This window comes from Pteronotus mesoamericanus, unplaced genomic scaffold, assembly GCF_021234165.1.
Source record: "Pteronotus mesoamericanus isolate MK-2021 breed Mesoamerican mustached bat unplaced genomic scaffold, CSHL_Meso_final scaffold_31, whole genome shotgun sequence".
NCBI classification, from domain to species: domain Eukaryota; kingdom Metazoa; phylum Chordata; class Mammalia; order Chiroptera; family Mormoopidae; genus Pteronotus; species Pteronotus mesoamericanus.
Window position 1 is genome coordinate 26,340,001 of NW_026555312.1, and position 21,547 is coordinate 26,361,547.

Sequence of the window (21,547 nt, forward strand, 5' to 3'; positions counted from 1 at the left end):
TTTTATAGCTACCAATATTGACCTAAGAAACACATGAACAGGTTTTATTTTTAACAGATGCAAATTTCGTAATCCTTTTCTCTGTAGAATTTTACTTTCATTCAAAATTTAATTCCCAAATAATTATTTTAGGCCTAAAAGTCTAAACTGATCACTCAAAACATGTAAATTGAAACCTTAAAAAAATTTCTTGTAACCATAAGCACAGTAAAGTACTCTTTTCTGGATTAACTTAGGTATAATTACAATGATTCATTGTATATAATTAATCAAAAAATGAGCATCTAAATTTTGATTACACAGGAAAAGTTATTTGGGGGAGGGAATTCATCTATTAATGAGAAAGATGGGACCTTTTTCAAGTAGTTCATGTAACTGCAAATGATATTACTTATTTCTAAAATCAGACAGTGTTCAACATCAATTCTATTGCTTCTTTAATTCTTAAAAAAATTTTTTAACTCCTCTCCTTTATTCCCCTCCACATGCACTGCCCCATCCACCAGCATTCCTCCCACTTTAGTTCATGTCCATGGGTCGTACATATAAATTCTTTGGCTTCTCCATCTCCTATACTCTTCTTAAGCGCCGCCCTCCCCCGTCTATTTTGTATCTACTCTATGTGCTGCTTATTTATTGTACATTTTCCCCAATTCTTCCCCCTCATCCTCCCCTCTGATCTCCATTTCTATGGTTCTGTTCCTGTTCTAGTTGTTTGCTTAGTTTGATTTTATTTTTTTAGGTACAGATGTTGAGAGTTGTGAGTTTATTGTCATTTTACTGTTCATAGCTTTTGATCATCTTCTTTTTCTTAGATAAGTCCCTTTAACATTTCATATAGTAAGGGCTGGTGATAATGAACTCCTTTAACTTTACCTTATCTGGGAAGCACTTTATCTGTCTTTCCATTCTAAATGATAGCTTTGCTGGATAGAGTAATCTTGGGTGTAGATACTTGCTTTTCATGACTTTGAATACTTCTTTACAGCCCCTTCTTGCCTGCAAGGTTTCTTTTGAGAAATCAGCTGATAGTCTTATGGGAACTCTTTTGCAGGTAACTGTCTCCTTTTCTCTTGCTGCTTTTAAAATTCTCTCCTTATCTTTAATCTTGGGTAACTTAATTATGATGTGCCTTGGTGTATGCCTCCTTGAGTCCAACTCCTTCGGGACTCTCTGAGCTTCCTGGATCTCCTGGAAGTCTATGTCCTTGGCCAGATTGGGGAAGTTCTCCTTCATTATTTGTTAAATGACTTTTCAATTTCTTGCTCTTCCTCTTCGCCTGGCACCCCTATAATTCAGATGTTGGAATGTTTAAAGTTGTCCCAGAGGTTCCTAAGCCTCTCCTCATTTTTTTTGAATTCTTGTTTCTTCATTCTGTTCTGGTTGAATGTTTGTCTCTTCCTTCTGTCCCAAATTGTTGATTTGAGTCCCAGTTTCCTTCCCTGTATTGTTGGTTCCCTGTATATTTTTCATTTCACTTTGCATAGCCTTCACTTTTTCCTCCATTTTGCAACCATACTCAACCAATTCAGTGAGCATCCAGATTACCAGTGTTTTGAACTGTGCATCTGATAGGTTGGTTATCTGTTCATTGCTTAGTTCTATTTTTTGGAGCTTTGATCTGTTCTTTCATTTGGGCCATATTTCCTTGTCTCGTCATGCCTGTTATGTGGGAGGGACAGAGCCTCAGGTATTTGCCAGGGTGAGGCAACCCAGGTCTCTGCGCTGTGATGCTGTGTTGGGGAGGGGACTGAGAGGGAACAATGCCACTTGCTTGGCTCTTGGCCAGCTTTCAGTCACTTCCCCCACTACCCACAAGCAAATTGGGCTGTTCTAGTGCTGATTACCGGGTGGGTAGGTTTGTGTATGTTCTAGGACCCTGTGGGTCTCTCCAACGGACTCTCCCGTGAGGCTGGGAGTTTCTTCTGTTGCCACAACCCTAAGAGGACTTTACCTCCAGAGGTGTTGAGGCTTTCTTTTCCCGTACTGGAACCCTGGATTGCACAGTCTGTCTCGCTCCCTAGCTATTCCCCCACTTTATCTGCATGTGAATGTGGGACTGCCCATACCGCTAGCTGCTGCCTCACCCACCCAGTCCTCCAGCCGCTGCCTTGCCATGCGGCTCTCTGCCCCGGCTGCCCATCTCCACCCCTCCTACCAGACTGGATGAATGTTTCTTCTTTAATTCTTGTTTGTCGGACTTCCATACACTTCGATTTCCTTGCAGTTCTGGTTATTTTTGTTTTTAAATTTGCTGTTGTCCTTTTTTTGTTTGTGCAAGGAGGCAAAATGTATCTACCTATGCCTCCATCTTGGTCAGAAGTCTTGCTTTTTATTTATTTATTTATTTATTTATTTATTTTCATTTTTAAAGATAGAAGCACTGGAAGACCTTGTGAATGTACATAAATAATTAGGAACAAAAGATGTTTCATTACAGCTTTATCACTTTAGTTTTTGTACTCTATTAGAAGTTACAGACCTAAATTCATATAGTGATGTCATGAAAAGTGATTTTTAATTATCTGCCAGCTAATAATGCAATTCGGTTCTCCTTCAATTTTTTTGAATGTTAAGAACTGGAAACCACTTCCCTTAAAAAGCATTTGTTCCCCAATCACTTTCTCAATACTGACACCAAAATAATAAAACTATCCCTTCATAGGCAACCAGGTATTTTTACCCTTTGGGGAAACAGGAAACACACCATAGTAAACAGTGAGAAGTCTTCTTTTCTTTTGTAAGGTAAGAGAACAGAAACTCTTGTTCAGGCAAATTCATTTTAGGAGACAATCCATATGGAACCTGAGATATGGCAAATGATTCCCTTAAAACTATCTGTGCTCAAGTACCAGTTGGAAAACCTTTGTGTTCCCCCAAAGGTATCTTGGTTGAAAGGATGCAGCTGCAATATATTTAAAAGTAAAGATCTGTAGAAGAAAAACAATGAAAATTTATGCTTTAAATGAATTCTTGCTTTACCTGCTTTACTCCTTTTGAAAGCAAGTTCTGCACCAATGGGTCCCAATGACTTGGGAAATAACTGATTATTCCAAGTATATGCATTCATATTCTTTCCACTGGCTATCAAGGACACATTCTTAGGATTTACACCTTGGAAGAACAAAACAGTCATTTCAAAGTTTACAGTGTGATCATAAAGTAAAGGAAACATATATTTATTACACATGCAAGCAAAGATTAGAAATGAGGCAGGAGAATGGAAATAACTTTTGGTTACAGGGTAATAAATACTTGCTTTTTTATGAATCCTATTGTGCTCCTAAGTCCTGAGCACAATAACCTGAAGTCCTCCCACTGTATTTTTTACATACAAGATATTTTCTCTAACACAAGTGATAATTACACATTGGATATGTCTTGCTAAGTGTCTGGTAAAAATTAAGGTGGAACAAAAATGTTCTTCAAAAAGATATGTCCAAGTCATTCACTTATTTTGAGTGTGAACTCTGTGCCAGACCCTTGAGGAACACTTAGTGCAGTTGGGAAAACAGACACGTGACCAAGAACTTGGGGAGCCTGAGAAGTTTGTAAGTAGATGCATAAAGACCTATCTGTGAAGCCTGCTCATGTATTAGACATAGTAAAATCTAAACAGTTAAATTATTTATGAGTTTCTGAAATATAAGATGTGGAGTCAACTTTGGACTTCGGCACTAGTGGTCAAAAGGTGGTGTTCTTACCTACTTTTAAGAGATTTGAAATTTTCCTGTCTTGCTTTTTTTTTTACTGACAAATTGGATTCAACTTATGAGTTGATAGAGACATCACAATCTAAGCTTCTGGGTCATACAGGCCATGTTTCCTCTAGATACCATTAATGTAGAAGTCAGCAACTGTTTCAGGCAGTATGAACATCTGATATTCAAAGAGGGAACTCCTCAGCAGGGTTTCACATTTAAGAGATACATAATAACATCCTTGTTTTACAGCCAGAAGCAAGTTTGGTTGCTTTGTACCCGGCTTTAAGATTATCTGTCATCAGTTTTCTAAGGAAATACTCCATCAGGTAAATGATTTCCCTTTCTTTTATGACATATAGCTCTTTGTGGATGTTGGTTCCTAACAGAACACCTATGAATAGAACTATCATAGGCTATTACCTGACAATAAAGAAAGAGTACTAGGTAGCAATTATTCATATTAAAAACATTTTTACAATAAAAAAGTCTTTATCCAAAAACAAAGTACAAGGTAGGTAGGAGGAAACTAAAAATCTCTTTAAATGAACAGTTTTCATAAATATGAGTAGTATTCCATTGTGTAAATATCCCACAGTTGTTTCGTCCACTCATCTACTGATGGACACTTGGGCTACTTCCATATCTTGGTGATTGTAAATAATATTGCAATGAACATAGGGGTGCTTGTGCTCTTTCAAATTAGTGTTTTGTGATCCTTCCAAGACGTGGGACTGCTGGGTCAAAAGGCAGATCCATTTTTAATATTTTGAGGTATCTCCATACTGCTTTCCACAGTGGCTGCACCAGTCTGCATTCCTATCAACAGCGCAAAAGGGTTCCCTTTTCTCCACATCCTCACCAGCACTTGTTTGTTGTTGATTTATTGATGATAGCCATTCTGACAGGTGTGAGATTATTTCTCATTGTAGTTTTAATTTGCATCTCTCTGATGATTACTAACATTGACCATCTTTTCATATGTCCTCTTTGGAGAAGTGTCTATTGGGTCCTTTGCCCATTTTTTAATTAGGGTATTTGTTTATTTGGTATTGAGTTTTGTAAATTTTGAATATTAACCCTTTATCAGATGAATATGTTATCCCATTCTGTGGGTTGTCTTTTTATTTTTCTGTTAATTGCCTTTGCTGTGCAAAAGATTTTTAGTTTGATGTAGACCCATTTGCTTGTTTCTTCTTCTGTTTCCCTTGCTTGAAGAGATATATCTGATAAAATATTGCTGCAAGCAATAAAGCAAGGGACATAAAGGAAAGAATAAACAAGTGGGACCTCATAAAAATAAGAAGCTTCTGCACGGCTAAAGAAAACATCAGCAAAATGAAAAGGGAGCTAACCATATGGGAAAATATATTTGCTAATGATTCATCAGATAGAGGTTTGATCTCCAAGATATATAAAGAACTCACTCGACTCCACTCCAAGAAGACAAATGATCCAATCAAATAATGGGCAAAGGACCTGGGCAGACGCTTTTCCAAGGAGGAGATACAGAGGGCCCAGAGGCATTTGAAAGGATGCTCGGCATCACTAGCCATCACAGAAATGCAGATCAAAACCACCATGAGGTACCACCCCACACCAGTCAGAATGGCCATCATAAACAGATCAACAAACAGGTGCTGGCGAGGCTGTAGAGAAAAGGGAACCCTAGTACACTGTTGGTGGGAATGCAGACTGGTGCAGCCACTGTGGAAAGCAGTGTGGAATTTCCTCAAAAAGCTGAAAATGGAACTGCCTTTTGATCCAGTGATTCCTCTGCTGGGACTATTCCCTAAGAACACCAAAATGCCAATACAAAAGAACCTATTCACCCCAATGTTCATAGCAGCACAATTTACAATTAGCCAAGTGTTGGAAGCAACCTAAATGCCCATCAGTAGATGAGTGGATCAAAAAATTATGGTACATATACACAATGGAATACTACGCAGCAGAAAGAAAAAAAGAACTACTAAACTTCGCGACAGCATGGATGGAACTCGAGAGCATCATGCTAAGCGAAATAAGCCAGGGGGTGAAAGACAAATACCATATGATCTCACCTATAAGCGGAACCTAACCAACAAAACAAAGATGCAAGGAAAATAAGACCAGCAACACTGAAAGGAAAAGAAATCAACAGAGACAAGAGGGAAGGAGGAGGGGGGCAGGGAAAGGGAAGGGAAGGGGCAAGTCAAGGAACATATAGCAAGGACTCATGGACAAAACCAAAGGGGAAGAGCTGAGGGAGGGAAGGAGAGAGGGGGCAAGGGAAAGTGGTGGGGGGGAGGCAGAGACAAATGCATTTAAAAAGTAAATAAATAAATTTAAAAAAAAAGAATTGAGAGTGGGACGTGGGGGTGTGTGGGGCTGGGAATAGTGTTCGTGGTAAAATAGAGACAAATGTATTTGAACAATACAAAATAAATAAAAGACATATGTGATGTAAAAAAAAATAAAATAAAATGACAAATCAAAAAAAAATATTGCTGCAAGCTATAGCTGAGATTTTGCTGCCTATGTTTGCTTCTAGGATTTTTATGGTGTTGAGTCTAACATTTAAGTCTTTAGTCCATTTCGAATTTATTCTTGTGTGTGGTGTAAGGTGGCCTAGTTTCATTTTTATGCACACATCTGTTCAATTTTCCTGCACCATTCATTGAATAACCTATCTTTATCCCTTTGTATGTGCTGACTTCCTCTGTCAAATATTAATTGACAATAAAGGTGTGGGTTTAATTCTGGGCTCTCTATTCTGTTCCATTGAACTATGTGACTGTTTTTATGCCAGTGCCAGGCTGTTTTGATTACTATAGCCTTATAATATAGTTTCCTATTAGGTAGTGTGATTCCTCCAACTTTGTTGTTCTTTCTCAGGATCACTGTTGTTGTGCGGGGCCTTTTGTAGTTTCACATACATTTTTGAAATATTGTTCTAATTCTGTGAAATATGCCATTGTAATCTTGAAAGGAATTACTTGAACCTATAGATTGCTTTGGGTAGTATGGGCATTTTAATGATGTTAATTCTTTCTATCCATGAACACAGCATGTGCTTCCCCTTATCTTCTTCAATTTCTTTCTTCACTGTCTTATAATTTTCTGAGTATAGGTCTTTTATATCCTTGGTTAGGTTTATTGCTAGATATTTTATTCTTTTTGAAGCAATTGTGAATGGGATTATTTTCTAGATTTCCCTTTCTTTTAGTTCATTATTGACACAGGAAAATGCAACTGATTTCTGGATAATAATTTTGTGTCCTGCTACTTTGCTGAATTCATTTATCAGTTCTACTAGTTTCTTGGTGGAATCTTTGGGTTTCTTTATATACAGTATCATGTCATCTGCAAATAAAGACAGTTTACTTCTTCCTTTCCAAATTGGATGCCTTTTATTTCTTCTTCTTGTCCAATTGCTGGGGCTAGGGCTTTAGTTTGATGTTGAATAAGAGAAGTGAAAGCAGACATCCCCATCTTGTTCCCAATCTTAAGAGGAATGTTTTTAGTTTTTGCCTGTTGAATATGATGCTGGCAGTGGGTTTATCATTTATGGCCTTTATTATATTTAGGTATGTTCCCTCTATTCCCCGTGTGTAGAGTTTTGATCATGAATGGGTGCAGTATTTTATCAAATGCCTTTTCTGCATCTATTGATATGATCATGTGATTTTTTTGCCTTCATTTTGTTTATATAGTGAACACGTTCATTGAGTTGTGAATGTTGTATCAACCCTGCATTCCCAGAATAAATCCCACGTGATTATGGGGTATGATCTTTTTGATGTATTGCTGTACTTGATTTGCTAATATTTGTTGAGGCTTTTAGTGTCTATGTTGATCAGGGATATTGGCATATAATAATATTCTTTTTTTGTACTGTCTTTATCTAGTTTTGGAATTAGGATAATGCTGGCCATGTAGAATGAGCTTGGCAGCCTTCGCTACTCTTGAATTTTTTGAAATAGTTGGAGAAGGAGAGGTGTAAGTTCTTCCTGGAATGGTTGGTAAAATTCACCTGTAAAGCCATCCAGTACAGGGCTTCTATTTATTGGGAGCGTTTTGATTACTGCTACAATTTCTGAATAGACTGTAACCTGTCTATTCAGATTCTCTGATTCTTCCTGATTTAGTTTTGGAAGATTGTATGTTTCTAGGAATTTATCCATTTCACCCAGGTTGTCCAGTTTGATGACACATAGTTGTTTATAATATTTTCTTACAATCCTCTGTATTTCCTTGGTGTCAGTTGTTATTTCTCTTCTTTCATTTCTGATTTTATTTATTTGGGTCTTCTCACTTTTTCTCATGATGAGTCTGTTTAAAGGTCTGTCAATCTTGTTTATCTTTTCAAAGAACTAGTTCTTAGATACATTGAATTTTGTATCCTTTTTAGACTCTATTTCATTTTTCTGCTCTAATCTTTATTATTCCCTTCCTTCTACTCACTTAGGGTTTTGTTTTTCTTTATCAAGATCCTTGAAGTGTGAGGTTATATTACTTCAGCTTTTTTGAGAAAGGTCTGTATTGCTATGAATTTTCCTCTTAGGATTCCTTTCCCTGTGTCCGACAGATTTTGGATTGCTGTGTTATTTTCTTTTGTTTCAAATTATCTTTTAATTTCTTCCCTCACCTTGTAGTTGACCCATTCATTGTTTAGTAACATGTTATTTAGCTTCCATGTCTTATGTGTTTTTCGGTGTTCTTTTTTTGATTGATTTACAGGTTCATGGTTTTGTGGTCAGAGAAGATGCTTGATTTAATTTCAATCTTCTTAAATTTATTGAGACTTGTTTTGTGCCCTAACACGTGGTCTATCCTGGAAAACATTCTATGTGCATTTGGAAGTATGTGTATTCTGCTGCTTTGGAGTGAAATGCTCTCAAGATATCAATTAAATCCATTCGATCTAGTGTGTTATTTATGGCCATTGTCTCCTTGTTGATTTTCTGTCTGGCAGATCTATCCACTTAAGTCAAAGGGGTGTTAAAAATCTCTCACTTTAATTGTATTTCTGTCAAATTCTCCCTTTTTACACATCAAGATTTACTTTACATATTTAGGTCCTCCTATGTTGGGTGTGTAATTATTCACTAGGGTTATATCCTTTTTGGTGTGTTCCTTATATCATTTTGTAGTGTCCTTCTTTGTCTCTTACTATAGCCTTGGTTTTAAGTCTATTTTTTTGAATATAAGTATTGCTATCACAGCTTTTTTTCCTTTCCAATTGCATGAAATATCTTTTTAAATATCTTTAGTTTTAGTCTGTGTGTATCTTTTGATCTGAGGTGGCTCTTTTGCAGGCAGCATATTTACGGGTCTTGTTTTCTTGTCTATTCAGCTACCCTATATCATTTGGTTGGAGTAATTAAGCCATTTACATATAAGGTCATTGACACACACATATTTAGTGCCATTTACTGTTAAGACTATTTTCCTGTTTTGTTTGTTTCTCTTTTTCTTCTTAAAGCAAGCCCTTTAACATTTGTTGCAGTACTGGCTTGGTGTTAACAAACTCATTTAGCTTTTTCTTGTCTGGGAAGTTCCTTATTTATCCTTCAATTTTAAATGATAGCCTTGTTGGGCAAAATAGCCTTGGTCCTTGCTTTTCAGTACCTTGAATATGTCATGTCACTCCCTTCTGGCCTCTAATGTTCCTCTTCAGAAATCAGATGACAGACTAATTGGTGCTCTCTTGTAGGTAATTAGCTGCTTTTCCCTTTTGGGATTCTCTCCTTGTCTTCAGCCCCGTCATTGTAATTATGATGTGTCTTGGTATAGGCCTCTTTGGACCCAACTTGTTTGGGACTCTCTGAGGTTCCTGGGCTTGTATGTCTTTTTCCTTCACCAGATTAGGGAAAATTTCAGTCATTATTTCTTCAAATAGGTTCTCAATCTCTTGTTCACTCTCTTCTCAATCTGGCATTACCATGATATGGATATTGTTATGCTTTATGTTGTCTAAATGTTTCTTAAGCTCTCTTCATTTTTTAAAATAGTTTTTCCTTTTGGCTGCTCTGCTTGGTTATTGTTCTCTACCTTGTCTTTCAAATCACTGATTCAATCTTCTTCATTATCATACTGTCATTCCTTCCAGTGTATTATTTACTTCAGAAATTACATTCTTTACTTCTGACTGGTCCTTTTCTATGGTTTTTGTGTCTTTTTACATGCTGTTGAATATCCTTATAATCATTACTCTAAACTATCTGATAAATTGCTTGCCTCCATTTCATTTCCAGTTCCTATTCTGGAGAATTCTCTTATTCTTTCATTTGGGGTCTGTTACTTCATCTTCCCATTTGGGCTACTTCTTTGTATTTGTTTTTATGTATTAGGTAGTCCTGCAAATACTCGGGTTCAGGCCTTTGTCAGACTCTGCATGTTACTGGCCCTGGGCAACACTTTTGGAGCTATCAGTGATTCAGAGCATGTTGCCCGCTCTGCTGGGCCTGTTTGTATGCAGAAATAACCAGGCTGCACATCAAGGCTAGTTTTTACCAGAACTGATCCTGTGGGAGGGTCAGCTAAATCTTTGCGCACCCAGAGATCCACCTTAGTTGTTAAACTTAATCAATGATGTAACCTCAAACTGTACCTGCAGCCCTACTTAAGCTCTACAGCGTAGGGCAGAGTAATTCCTGTGGGCAGGGCTATTGCTTCTCCTTGGGCTGATGCCACTTGGAGGTGAGAGCCCTGCCTCAGAAAGATGGCTTCTGCCGTAAGGGTAATGACTAAGCACAAGGATCCTGGCCATTATTCCTTCAGTTCTCTACCCAGAGCCACCTGCCCAGACTCTCCTCAAGCATCTCCAGTCCACTCTGCCCTCCTTCTGGCAGAGGCCAGGGTAAGGGCAGCAAATGAAATTTTTTGCATTGGCCCTTTAAAAGGCTCTCTGTGTTTTTAGCCATCTCTTTCTGGCAGACAGAAATCCCACTGCTTTTCACAGCTGGATGTTATCTGGTTCCTTTCCTGGCACTGGTGCTTTAGGCTGAGGAGCACAGCTTGGGGTTTAGACCTCACACTTCTCAGGAGGAACCCCCGGCTGCTGAAGTATCCCTCCAGAACTTCAATTGCCACCCATGGGAGCCCAGCCTGCCACCACATCTCCTCTACACTACCCTCCAGTCTCATTGTAGTGAAGTGGTTTCCTCTCTCTGTCCTTGGTTGTAAGGCTTCTCTCCAGCTTGTGTTCAGTTAGTTATTCAGGATGAGTTCTCTACAATTTAGTTGGAATTCTAGATTGGTCCTGGGGGGAGGTTAGTATTGCTTCTATTTACTCCTCTGCCATTTTTGGTCTCTGGTCACTGATTTCTTATTTCTCATCAGTTTTCAACCCATTCCAACCTATATCTCCCTCTCCATTCAAGACTAAAACTGCTCATCAAGGTTATAAGGGACCTCGCCACTGTCAAATTTAATCAGACATTTCTATCCTCCTTATCCAACAGCTCAGCTGCAAGCAATTCTTTCAGGTACACTCTCCCTTATTGGCCTCTGGAAACCACCATTTTGTGGTCTGCCCCTCATCTGTCTGGTTGCTTCCTTTCCCCTTTCTCAGCTCCTCCTCCTCTACCGCTACCATTGTTTCAGCTCACAATGTCTTCATAGGCAATCCTATTCATTTCATGGCTTTAAACACTGTCTGGGAGTCACTGGGGACTCACAATCTGTTTTCTTGGACCTGGGCCCCTCCTTGGGGTTCCTAGCTCTTTCCCTCCAACTGCTCGTTTGGTCTCTTTACATTGGAGTTTCACAAACAATTTCAGTGTATCAGCCCCTAGATATGACCAACTGCCTCTTCTCTACCCAATCCTGTTCTTCCTAAGTCTTCCCCATCTTGGAACATAGCACCACCATCTACCCAGGATTCAATGCCCCAAACTCACTTCTCCTCTGCTTTCTTACAACATCCATCAGCAAGTCCATTTCCATATCATATCTCAAGTCCATCTCCCTCTAAATCATCATCATCCTTTCCCCAGAGGACTACAGTAGCTTCCCAAATGACCTCCCAAACTTCCAGTCTTGTTCATATAATCCATTCCTTACACAAAGAGTCTCTTTAACATACAAATCATGTCATTCACCTGCTGAAGTCCCCTCCAAGGCCTCCACCAAACTCCGAATAAAACCCAGTTCCTTCCCCTGCCTTCCAGATGCTGTATCATCTGAACCTTGCCAGATTTCTCCACCTCTCCTTACACCACTCTCCCCTAAGTCCATTAAAGTCCAAACGTGAAATATTTTGTTTTATTTCTCAAATAAGCATGTATATTTCCCCGCTCTGCCTGAAACATCTTTTCTCAGCTCTTCATACGACTTTTCCTTCTCATCTTTCTTCTATAAGCTCAAATGAGATAATCAAGGATCCCAGCACACATACCCTGACTCAGCAGTCATCTCTAGTTCATCTCCCTGTTTTCACAGTAGTATTTACCACTATCTGCTAATTTTCTTTTTCTTTCTCCATTAGAATGTAAGCTCCTGGACAGCAGGGACCTTGTCTGTCTTGTTCAATGCATTGTATACACTATATAGATACAGGGTGGGGCAAAAGTAGGTTTACAGTCATGAGTACACAAAGCACAGAGTTCATTCTTGTATTATTATTTATTGTATTATTTTCCATATGAACAACTGTAAACCTATTTTTGCCCCACCCTGCATATCAATGCCTAGAACAGTAAACACCTGGCACCTATTAGGTACTTCATATTATTTTATCACTGAGTGAATGAATAAAACAAATGAGTAAAAATACAATAAAAAAAACTGTTAAAATAAAATAAAAAGAAAACGAATGAATCAACAGAATTAAGAAATGAATGCTCATGCTCCCTATGGGTCCTAGAATGTTTTCCCCCTTCTTCTGCATGAAAAGTGCTGCTCATCCACTAGAAGATGAGGCCAGCTGACTACCCTCCTCTAGAAAGATTAAAAAAAAAACCCAAGCATTTATTCCACTTAGATCTTCAAATATGCAGTTATTGTTTTAGCTCTGACCTTGATAACTTCATGCCAATCTCTTCAACTTCTCTTGGGAAGTGACTTCCTACTTACTAATCAGCAGAGAAGTGTATCCTAAAAGCCCTGATTAGTTCTCCATAAGTTTATTTCAACTTATTCAATACCTGTGCCTAAAACTATATATCAGTAACAGCAGAAAATTGTAATAGTGGGAAACTGTAACCCATACCACCATTCTTTAGACATTGTTTCTGTAAGTGCTGACTCTAATATGTAGCTTGTAGATCAACAGCATGTTTGTATAAGAATCCTAGGAACTTTCTGCCCAGAAAGATACAGACTCTGACCTTCAGACATCCCAGCTCTGGGAGATTTGACCTTCAACCATGGAACCAGGATGATGTGAGGTCAGGATGATGTGAATCCGGGATGACTAAATCAGGTGACACACACCAGACCCTCACTTGCCTTATTGGAACGGACTGTGCTAGTTGTGCAGATGGCGAACTTCTCAGCTGCCACCCCTCCCCAACTCTTTGTTCTGCTTTCTCTCTCCCTCCTTATAAAAATCTCTGCCTCCACTGAGATGTGGAGATGGGCTTTGAAACATGAGTCCCCCATCTTCCCAGAAGATGGGCTTTGAGACAAGAGTCCCCATTTTCCTGGGACATAGGCTTTGAGATATGAGTCCCTCATCTTCCCAGGAGATGGGCTTTGTGACAAGAGTCCTCCATCTTCCAGGTGGCTGGCACCTGAAGATAAACCACTTTCCTTTACATCAGCAACTGCCTCTTGAGTATTGGCTTTTGTAGCAGCAGGCAGCCAGACCTGCTTTTGGATACATAACCACGTGTCTTCTGTTTTCTATCCCATTCATTTCTAAACCCTTTCCTCAGTTTCATTCTTTTCTCTCCTTAATTATTGACAACAGGAGTGAATCCCTATTGGATTTCTAGAACTGAAATTCATATGGTTGTTTAAAAGGTAGAGAGAAAAATGTGTTATGCATCAATCTCTTGCTACCAGTCTAGTCTCAATCTTTTCTCTCATCTTCCTTACCCCTGCTTCCCAAACAAGCTTCTGGGAAGTAAACACTGTGGCTTACTTCTGGAGGCTTAGAGGTGAAAAGCAAATCTCCCTCACATGAATCAAGTGGCCTGCTTACTATGTTCAGAAAGCTGTAAATGACTATGTCCACAAGAGCACAAAGGGAAATGATTGCCTCCTCTTGCTGGGCTAAAGATGTATCTGTACAGATACACAGTGATTTAAAATTTGATTCCCTTTAGACTAACTTGAATTTTAAACTTTTTAAAGTGAATTTTGAGAAGAAAATTCTATTTGCAGGTTCAATGTAAATTCTCCACCATCTGTCTATATCTTTTTCCTAAGTTCCAGATTCACATACCCAATTGTCTGTTAGATATATCAACTTAAGTGTTCAATAGGCATCCCAAGAACATGTATGAATAACCCATGGACATAGACAACAGTGTGGGTATTGATGGTGGCAGGGTTGGGGGAGTGTGGGCTGGGCAGAGGAGGGCAAAGGGGTTTGGGACAACTGTAACAGAATAACAATAAAAAAAGAGGCATCCCAACCTCAGCTCCTGATTCTCTACTTCCACACTCCTGTCCTCTCCTGATCTTCCCTTTCTCAGTTAAAGTCATCACTATCTACCTAGCTGCCAAGTCAAAAACCCAGAAGCCAACACTGTTTCCTTCCATTCTTTACCAATACTCATGCTAATCCATCAGCTAGTCCTGCGAGTTCCACTACTGAAATACATCTAGATTTCACCCATTTCCTTATCTGCTTTCACCACTCTGGAATAAGCAATTATCTTCTCTACCCAGACATAAGCAATGGCTTCTTGACCAATCTCCTTGCCCATCTTGTGCCCCTAGCAGTTCTACTCAGAAATCAAATGATCTTTCAAACACATATATCACATTATTTAGGGAAGTGTACAAAATTCTACATTTTACAAAAAGTTGTAATGGAGGAAATGCTTTAATAAAATTAAGCATTTCCTTAAGGCACAGCTTTGCTTGGGGGGAGGGTGCTATTTTTTTGAGTCATATTCTTCACCTTGATTTTTGGCTGCTAGGCATTTCTTGAGTAGACTTCACAAAGGCAGGAGACCCAGAAAGTACTTGGTAACAAGCACTGACAAGGCTGAGCCAGCAAAGAGCACTGTTATTATACTTATTTCAAGGGTGCCCTTTCACATAGGTTCCAAGGCACTCAAGTCTGACTTACCTATGTTGTTTGAAGTAAACATTTTCTCTGCTTACCTGGAAGGTATCTTGATTGTTTTAAGTAGTACTGTTTAGCTGTTGAAGCAGTTGGCAATTCAGACTCAGATTTTAGGGAAACGGCAGTAGATAAGCTCTTGTTTTCTCCTGCTGAGTGGTTGGAGTCTGAGGGTACTGACTCTGGAAGCCTTGAAAGTCAATATAAGGTAGCATTACAGCATGAAGAATGAGAGATGACATTACTACTTTTCACCCACTCTTTGCACAACTTTTCAAAATAGTCAAGGTGCCCTCACTCAAATGGTTTCCATCAGAGTTCTTTTGTTGATAGGAACACTAACTGATGACGTTTCCCGCCCGCCCCCGCCCCCCAATAAATATTAGCCAGTGCATAGAATCGTATCTAATGCAAGACATTACGTGACAGAAAGCTTTGTCAGTAAGCAGCAAACTGTCTGTGTATATGTTTCTATCTTCCCTGCAACTGCTGCAGTTGTGGATTTATAATGTGAGAAAACGGCACACGGAAAGGGAAGCCAATCATAGCTACCGTCACCTGTATATGTATAATCAGTAAGGTTGTTTGGGACCCCTCTGGAGACTGACATGGGCTTGGCTGGCCCTTTGAACTGCTGGCTACCCCAGCCCACTTTGGGATTGCCCTAAACACAGGTAGGCCGCCTTTATTAGAAACAGACCCATCCATTTCTGACTTCTTTCCTTTCCCCGCAGCCCATTGTAGTTACACCAATTGCTGAAATTCTACTCGTTTTCAAAACTGATTACTCTGAAAAGACTTTCCTCCTCAAAGTGGTCTGCCCATCAACAGAGCTCTGAAAGTAGCCTGCAGCTCACTCAGTAGTGGTACTTAACACATACTCTGTCTTAACAGATACTTGAAGGTCCTATTTCTGCTGCTACACATTTGATGGATAGAAGACAGATGACATCATGTTCACACTTCTTCTTAATAACAAGTACGTATTGAGTAAAAGTCTACTGAGTATGAATACAAGTATAAATATTAATTAGTATAAATATCTTAAAAGAAGATAACCATTACATAAAGGTGTTACACTCCAGGATTTGGTAGTCTGTATTCTTTATGGGGAAGACCAGGCTGCCTGAGAAACTGAGGAGAGAATAGCAGAGTCCCTTCGGTTCACCAAGTATTTGAGCACCGGCTGCTTAAGAGAGAGAGTGGTACAGAAGAGTCAGAGATCTGTACTTGAGTTAAGCCTCATCTGATCTTGGGCAGCCTATTCATTTAACCTGTTTGAGTCTCAACATCCTATTCTGCACATATGTTTTACTGAAATATGAAAGTTATAAATAAAATTTAGGTAGGTGCTTAATAAATGGTAGTATATTAATAATTATTATATGCTTTAAAGTATGTAAGGCCATTTAAAAATACCAAAAAATAGAAATGAAAGAACTATCTACATTAAAAATTGTTACCTAGTTCTCTTTTTCTAAAGAATTTCAAAGGAAAAGGAATATTTGATGTTGAAGAAATTTACCAATTGTCTCCTTGCCAGAATCGACTATACAGACTACAAACTTGATCTTAATTATAGGTTTTGATTCAGATATCTTCTACCCTAAAAATACAGGGGTAGGCAAAAGTAGGTTTACACTTCCGAGTACACAAAAGTTTACTCTTGTATTATTATTTATTAATTATTGTATTATTTTTATTAACATACTTTTGCTTGCCCCTGTATACAATAAACTTTTTTGTATACTAAACTTTTTTTTTCAGCTGGGATTAGAATGGCATAGGTTTAAAAAGAAGTTTTCAAGTTGTCTACAGATTATACCAATGGTCTTCAAACTCTTGCTCCTAAATGGAAAGAACTGTTTGAAAAATTAAAAAAAAAAACAAAACTATGTAGTTCCCTGCACATGTTTAAGTTGAAGTCTGTAATTTTTCATCATAAATTAATTTTATTTCTTGTTACTTATTAACAGATAAAAATAGTTAATATTCTATAAGATGAAATAGGGGAATTGACTATAATTAGAGTATTTCACAGTATGACGCGATAAAATGAGTATTTACCTTATTACATAAAACACTCTGAATCTGCAAAAGTTACATATAATTTACATCCATAGGTTTTGAAAAATCAGGTAGTTTCACAGAACATTTCTAGTACCCTTACAAAATAAAGCATCACTAGGCTCTGGTCCCTAAAGTAGGTGTGACTCTTCATGCCTTCCAACATAGACCAAAATACCCTATTTTTAATGTAGGCTTTTCCCCTTAGGAGAAATACGCCCAAGACAAGGAAAAACAGAAAGACTTCTGAGTTGAATGTGGCAGTCTTCAGATTTCTCCCTTTGTGTAGCACCACACAGGTTGTTACGCCCTTATGACATGCAAGACTGAAATGGCTGAGAGGTGTGGCTCTCTGGCAAAGTGGAAGGTGGATTAGTAGGCTTGTTCTCCAGCTCAAGTAGTTTAGGGTTAGAGTACTGTGGAACTCGAGGATCTACAAATTAGACTAGGAATTATCCAAGCATATGTCCCCCTTGGAGAATTTTCATGTACCTTCAGAGATATGTATACCCCAAAATGAAGATCTCTCCACTTTATATTACCAAACAGCTATTAGATAAATTTCCTTGACTCATGCCACGTCTTTTCTCCCTTTCCTCTTTTGTTTCAAAGAGAAAAAAAAGGAAAATATTTTCCCAAAACATTCACCAAAATTGAACCCACCCTCACTTCAAAGTTGAATAATGCATTCAAGATGATTCAACTTATGAAAAGGGACTGCTAGGGATATTAAAATTCAGAAAAAGTTCAGGAAATGATAGAAAAAGTTTAGAAGAGCAAGCAAATAAATAGTTGAATCTGAACAACATCAGAGTGTGCTCTCCTTTCTGCCAATAGGTATTTGAATTTCAAATGGGAATAAAGATGATCATAATTCAACAGGCATAATGAAAATTTAACAAGAACCCCTTCCTCCACACACCTGCAAACACCCAGCCATTAATACTGAGAATCATTACTGTGTGAGTAGTCAAGAGTCTTACCCTTTTCAGAGGTAAGCTAGTCTTACTATCTACATTTGTATCTAATGAGTAAAATAAAGTTGATACATGATAAAAATATACTTTCCGGAGGAATTTGAAATCTTACCGAAATGGAGAATCTTTTCTCCTCTTTTCTTTGAAAACATTCATGCTTGACTTCTTGGAACTGGAGATTCCAAAATCATAGTCCTCGATCTCTTCCCAACTATCTCCAGACTTGAACACAGTCTGACCCCAACGCCTCCTAGTGCTTTTATTCCCCAGCGTGCCATTTGGCTTCTGTGGTGGAAGATCAGTCATCATCATCTTTAATCATTTGCTGAATGCCTTTTATGCACAAGCGATTATATTTGATACTAGTCCCCATTCTCAAGGAGCTTTCCATACAATGAAGGAGATTACACAGACAGACACACATAAACATACACACACATTTGAAAGTATTAGCAAAATAGAGGTAGCATATGCTAAAAATACTACAGGAATTGATACAAGGGACCAATCTCTGGGAACCTGGTTTGGAAGGAGACTTGAATACTTAGGATCAAAACTGACTCTTCATTGATGTGTAATTTGGAAAACTGCCATGTGTGGCTGTGTCTCTTTGGGCAAGTGACTTAAATTCTCAAAGTCTTAGTTTCCTTCTCCTTAAATGGGAACATATAGTATTTATCTAACTTGGTGTTTATGAATTTAATAGTATATGCTGAAAGTCCTTAGAATAGGGCCTAGCACATAAGGCTTACAAAAGGTTAGATATTATTATTGTTGTTGTTATAGTTATTATTGTTCTAGACTTCGGAAGAGGAAATATATAAAATATGTATAAAATATGGCTTTTTAATAGGAAAGTGCCAGAGTTTGTTCCAGGATAAAAAGGTAGGCTAATTTTACAGAAGTTGATGGTTTGTGCTAAAGTAGCAGAAGACAGGGTTGCAAAAACATACTGGTGTTACATTATGAAGGGCTTAACACACTGAAGTCATCCTCTGGGTAATGGAGAACACTGGATATTTTTGAGCTTAAAAAAAGTGATGTGATAAAGGCAACCTGCTAGAAGGGCCTGGCTTCAAATAGGAGGCCTTTAAAATTATAAGGCAGTGACAAGGGCAGGCAGTGACAAGGGCAACAGATTCAGAGTGGTTGGAATGCTCAGGAAAAAAAACTCTATTAACAAAGAATAAAAGGTCCGGACTTTGTGTCTATCTGGACAGAGGTCAAAGGAGAGTCAGACACTGTTAGCTGCCCACCCAGTAGCCTTTCTCCTCTTCTTCCTTACTAATATTTTGTTCAGTGCAGCAATGTGCCCAGTTTAAATATTCAAACCCCCAGCCTTCCTTGCAGCTATAGGTAGCCCATGTGACATGATCTAGCTAGTGAGTTGTATGCATGAGTCTGTTGGAAGGGAATTCCAGGACAGACATTTTTAGACTCTTCTAGCCTATGTCAGTGTATTTCACTCTCCCCTCTTCTAGAAGGCAGATGTAACCCCACAGGAGCAGCAATCATCTTATGTCCATAGGAATAAAAGCTGCTTGCTATGTGTAGGAGAACAAGAAGAGAGAAGCATCCGATTCTTTTACAAGTGGCACCAGCCTTGGCTTGCCCACCACCCAACTTCTTTTTATGAGAGAAAAACAAACCCTATTGTTTAAGTCAAAGTGGTCAGGTTTCTGTCATACGTCACTGCACGTAATCCTAGTAGACACAGAGGAGGAAAGGTCAGGACACTTTAAAAGTTTGAGCCGAATCACCTCAGATGGTGGTTCTTTTTAAAAGAAATAAGGAATGAGGGCCCTGACAGCGTGGCTCTGTTGGTTAGAGCGTTATCCTGTACATCAAAAGGTTGCTGGTTCAATCCCCAGGCAAGGCACATACCTAGGTTGCAAGCTCGATTCCTGGTCCACATACATGCAGGAGGCAACCAATCGATGTTTCTCTCTCACACTGATGTTTTTTTCTTTCTCTCCCTCCCTTCCCCTCTCTCTAAAATCAGTAAACATATCTTCAGGTGAGGATAGAAAAAAAACAAACAAACAAGGAAGATCTGGCTTGGGGCAGACAATTAGTTGGTTTTACTCAAATTGACATGGGGTGGTTTGGGGACATGTAAACTGAAAAATCCAAAAGGCAATTGAAAATTAGGGAATTTGGAAACAAGGTAGCAAATACAACTATGTTGGGAGGAAGAAGATGCTTAAAGAATGAACACGCTATTGCCTGAAGCTGATGATGTTACAGTGATGGACAATGACAAAAAGTGTTATTTGCCAAATTCTATTACACTATTTTTTTCTTTGTCAGGAAGCAAGAGCTCCAGACTAAGGAGAATAAAATGATTTAAAGCCCTGTATGAGCAGAGTTAATCAAAAGTTATACTTAGCTGAGTTCAAGACTCTTATTTCAGTTGAATTGTATTTTAGGGAGCTGATGCTGTATGCTGCTAAACAACATCAGTAGTATCAAGTAATCTTGTATGTCTGAGAAAATCAGAAAGGGGCAAGTATAATTTTTGTGAAGTAGATGATGAATTTTTACTAACTCCACATTAATAAGTTTGGTATAGGACGAGGAAAAAGATTCTAAAATTAGTAATTAAAGGGAAAGTTTTTGAGCACTGAGTAAAATAAGTGGTAGGTCATATGTGCCACCATTTCCCATAAAAGACAAATGAATACATGTACTCTATATGGACTTCAACAAAGTGGGTGAAAAGGTCTTTCATGCTGTAATGAAGTGAAGTAACAAAAGTTGGATCAGTACTGTTATGGACTGAATGTTTATTGCCCGCTCCCTCCATTTATACTCCATTTTGATGGTATTGAGAAATGGAGCCTTTAGGAAGTAATTGGGGATTATGTGAGGTCATGAGGGTGAGGCCCTCATGATAGGAATTAGCACCTTTATAATAAGAGACTTCAGAAAAAGCTTGCTTTCTCTGTCTGCCATCTAAGGGCAAAAACATGAAGGTGCTGTCTGCAAACCAGGAAGAGGGCCCTCACCAGGAATCAAATTGGTTAGCACCTTGATATTGGACTTCCCTGACTCCAGAACTGTGAGCAAATAAATTTCTGTTGTTTAAGTCACCAGTCTATGGTATTTCTTTATGGCCAAGGGCACTGATTAATGATCAATGTCAATCTGGAAGAAGTGGCCTGCCCAATGGCTCATTGTTCATCATGAAGGTACAGGAGAAAAAAATGAACAACTGAACAAATCTATAGCTGGTGAAAACCTGGGCAGAATAGTTAAACTGAGAAGACAAAATAAGGGTTTAAAAATACTTATTAGACATTTGAGAGGTAAAAGTAGGCTCCTGCAATTTTTCAATCCTAGAGATCAAATACACAAAAAAGGTAGGGATATGTGATTTAGCAGAAGCACTTGTAAAAAACAAGAGACTTAGGAATTTTAGTTGACAAAATGCTCAATCTCACCTCTGTAATTTATTTGCTATCTAAAAATTTAGGGCTACGTTATTGGGTACTTTAACTTAGTGAATACATGCTGGGGGACCTAGCTGAGTGCATCGCACTTACTAGCTACTCAAATATCAACTTCCTTTCCTTCCC

The 21,547-nt window shown here is 38.5% G+C and overlaps 1 protein-coding gene across 3 annotated transcripts in view; it reads right to left on the bottom strand.

Moving 5' to 3' along the window:
* Positions 1–21,547, bottom strand: part of MAK (male germ cell associated kinase) — a 90,810-nt gene that overhangs the window by 7,711 nt on the left and 61,552 nt on the right. For all 3 annotated transcript variants that reach the window (XM_054592113.1, XM_054592112.1, XM_054592111.1), the window contains exons 9-11: positions 18,082–18,254; positions 14,967–15,115; positions 2,983–3,114 (exon numbers count right to left, since the gene is read on the bottom strand). In XM_054592113.1, the coding sequence (XP_054448088.1) occupies positions 2,983–3,114; positions 14,967–15,115; positions 18,082–18,254 (454 nt within the window). The remainder of the gene's footprint in view (positions 1–2,982; positions 3,115–14,966; positions 15,116–18,081; positions 18,255–21,547) is intronic.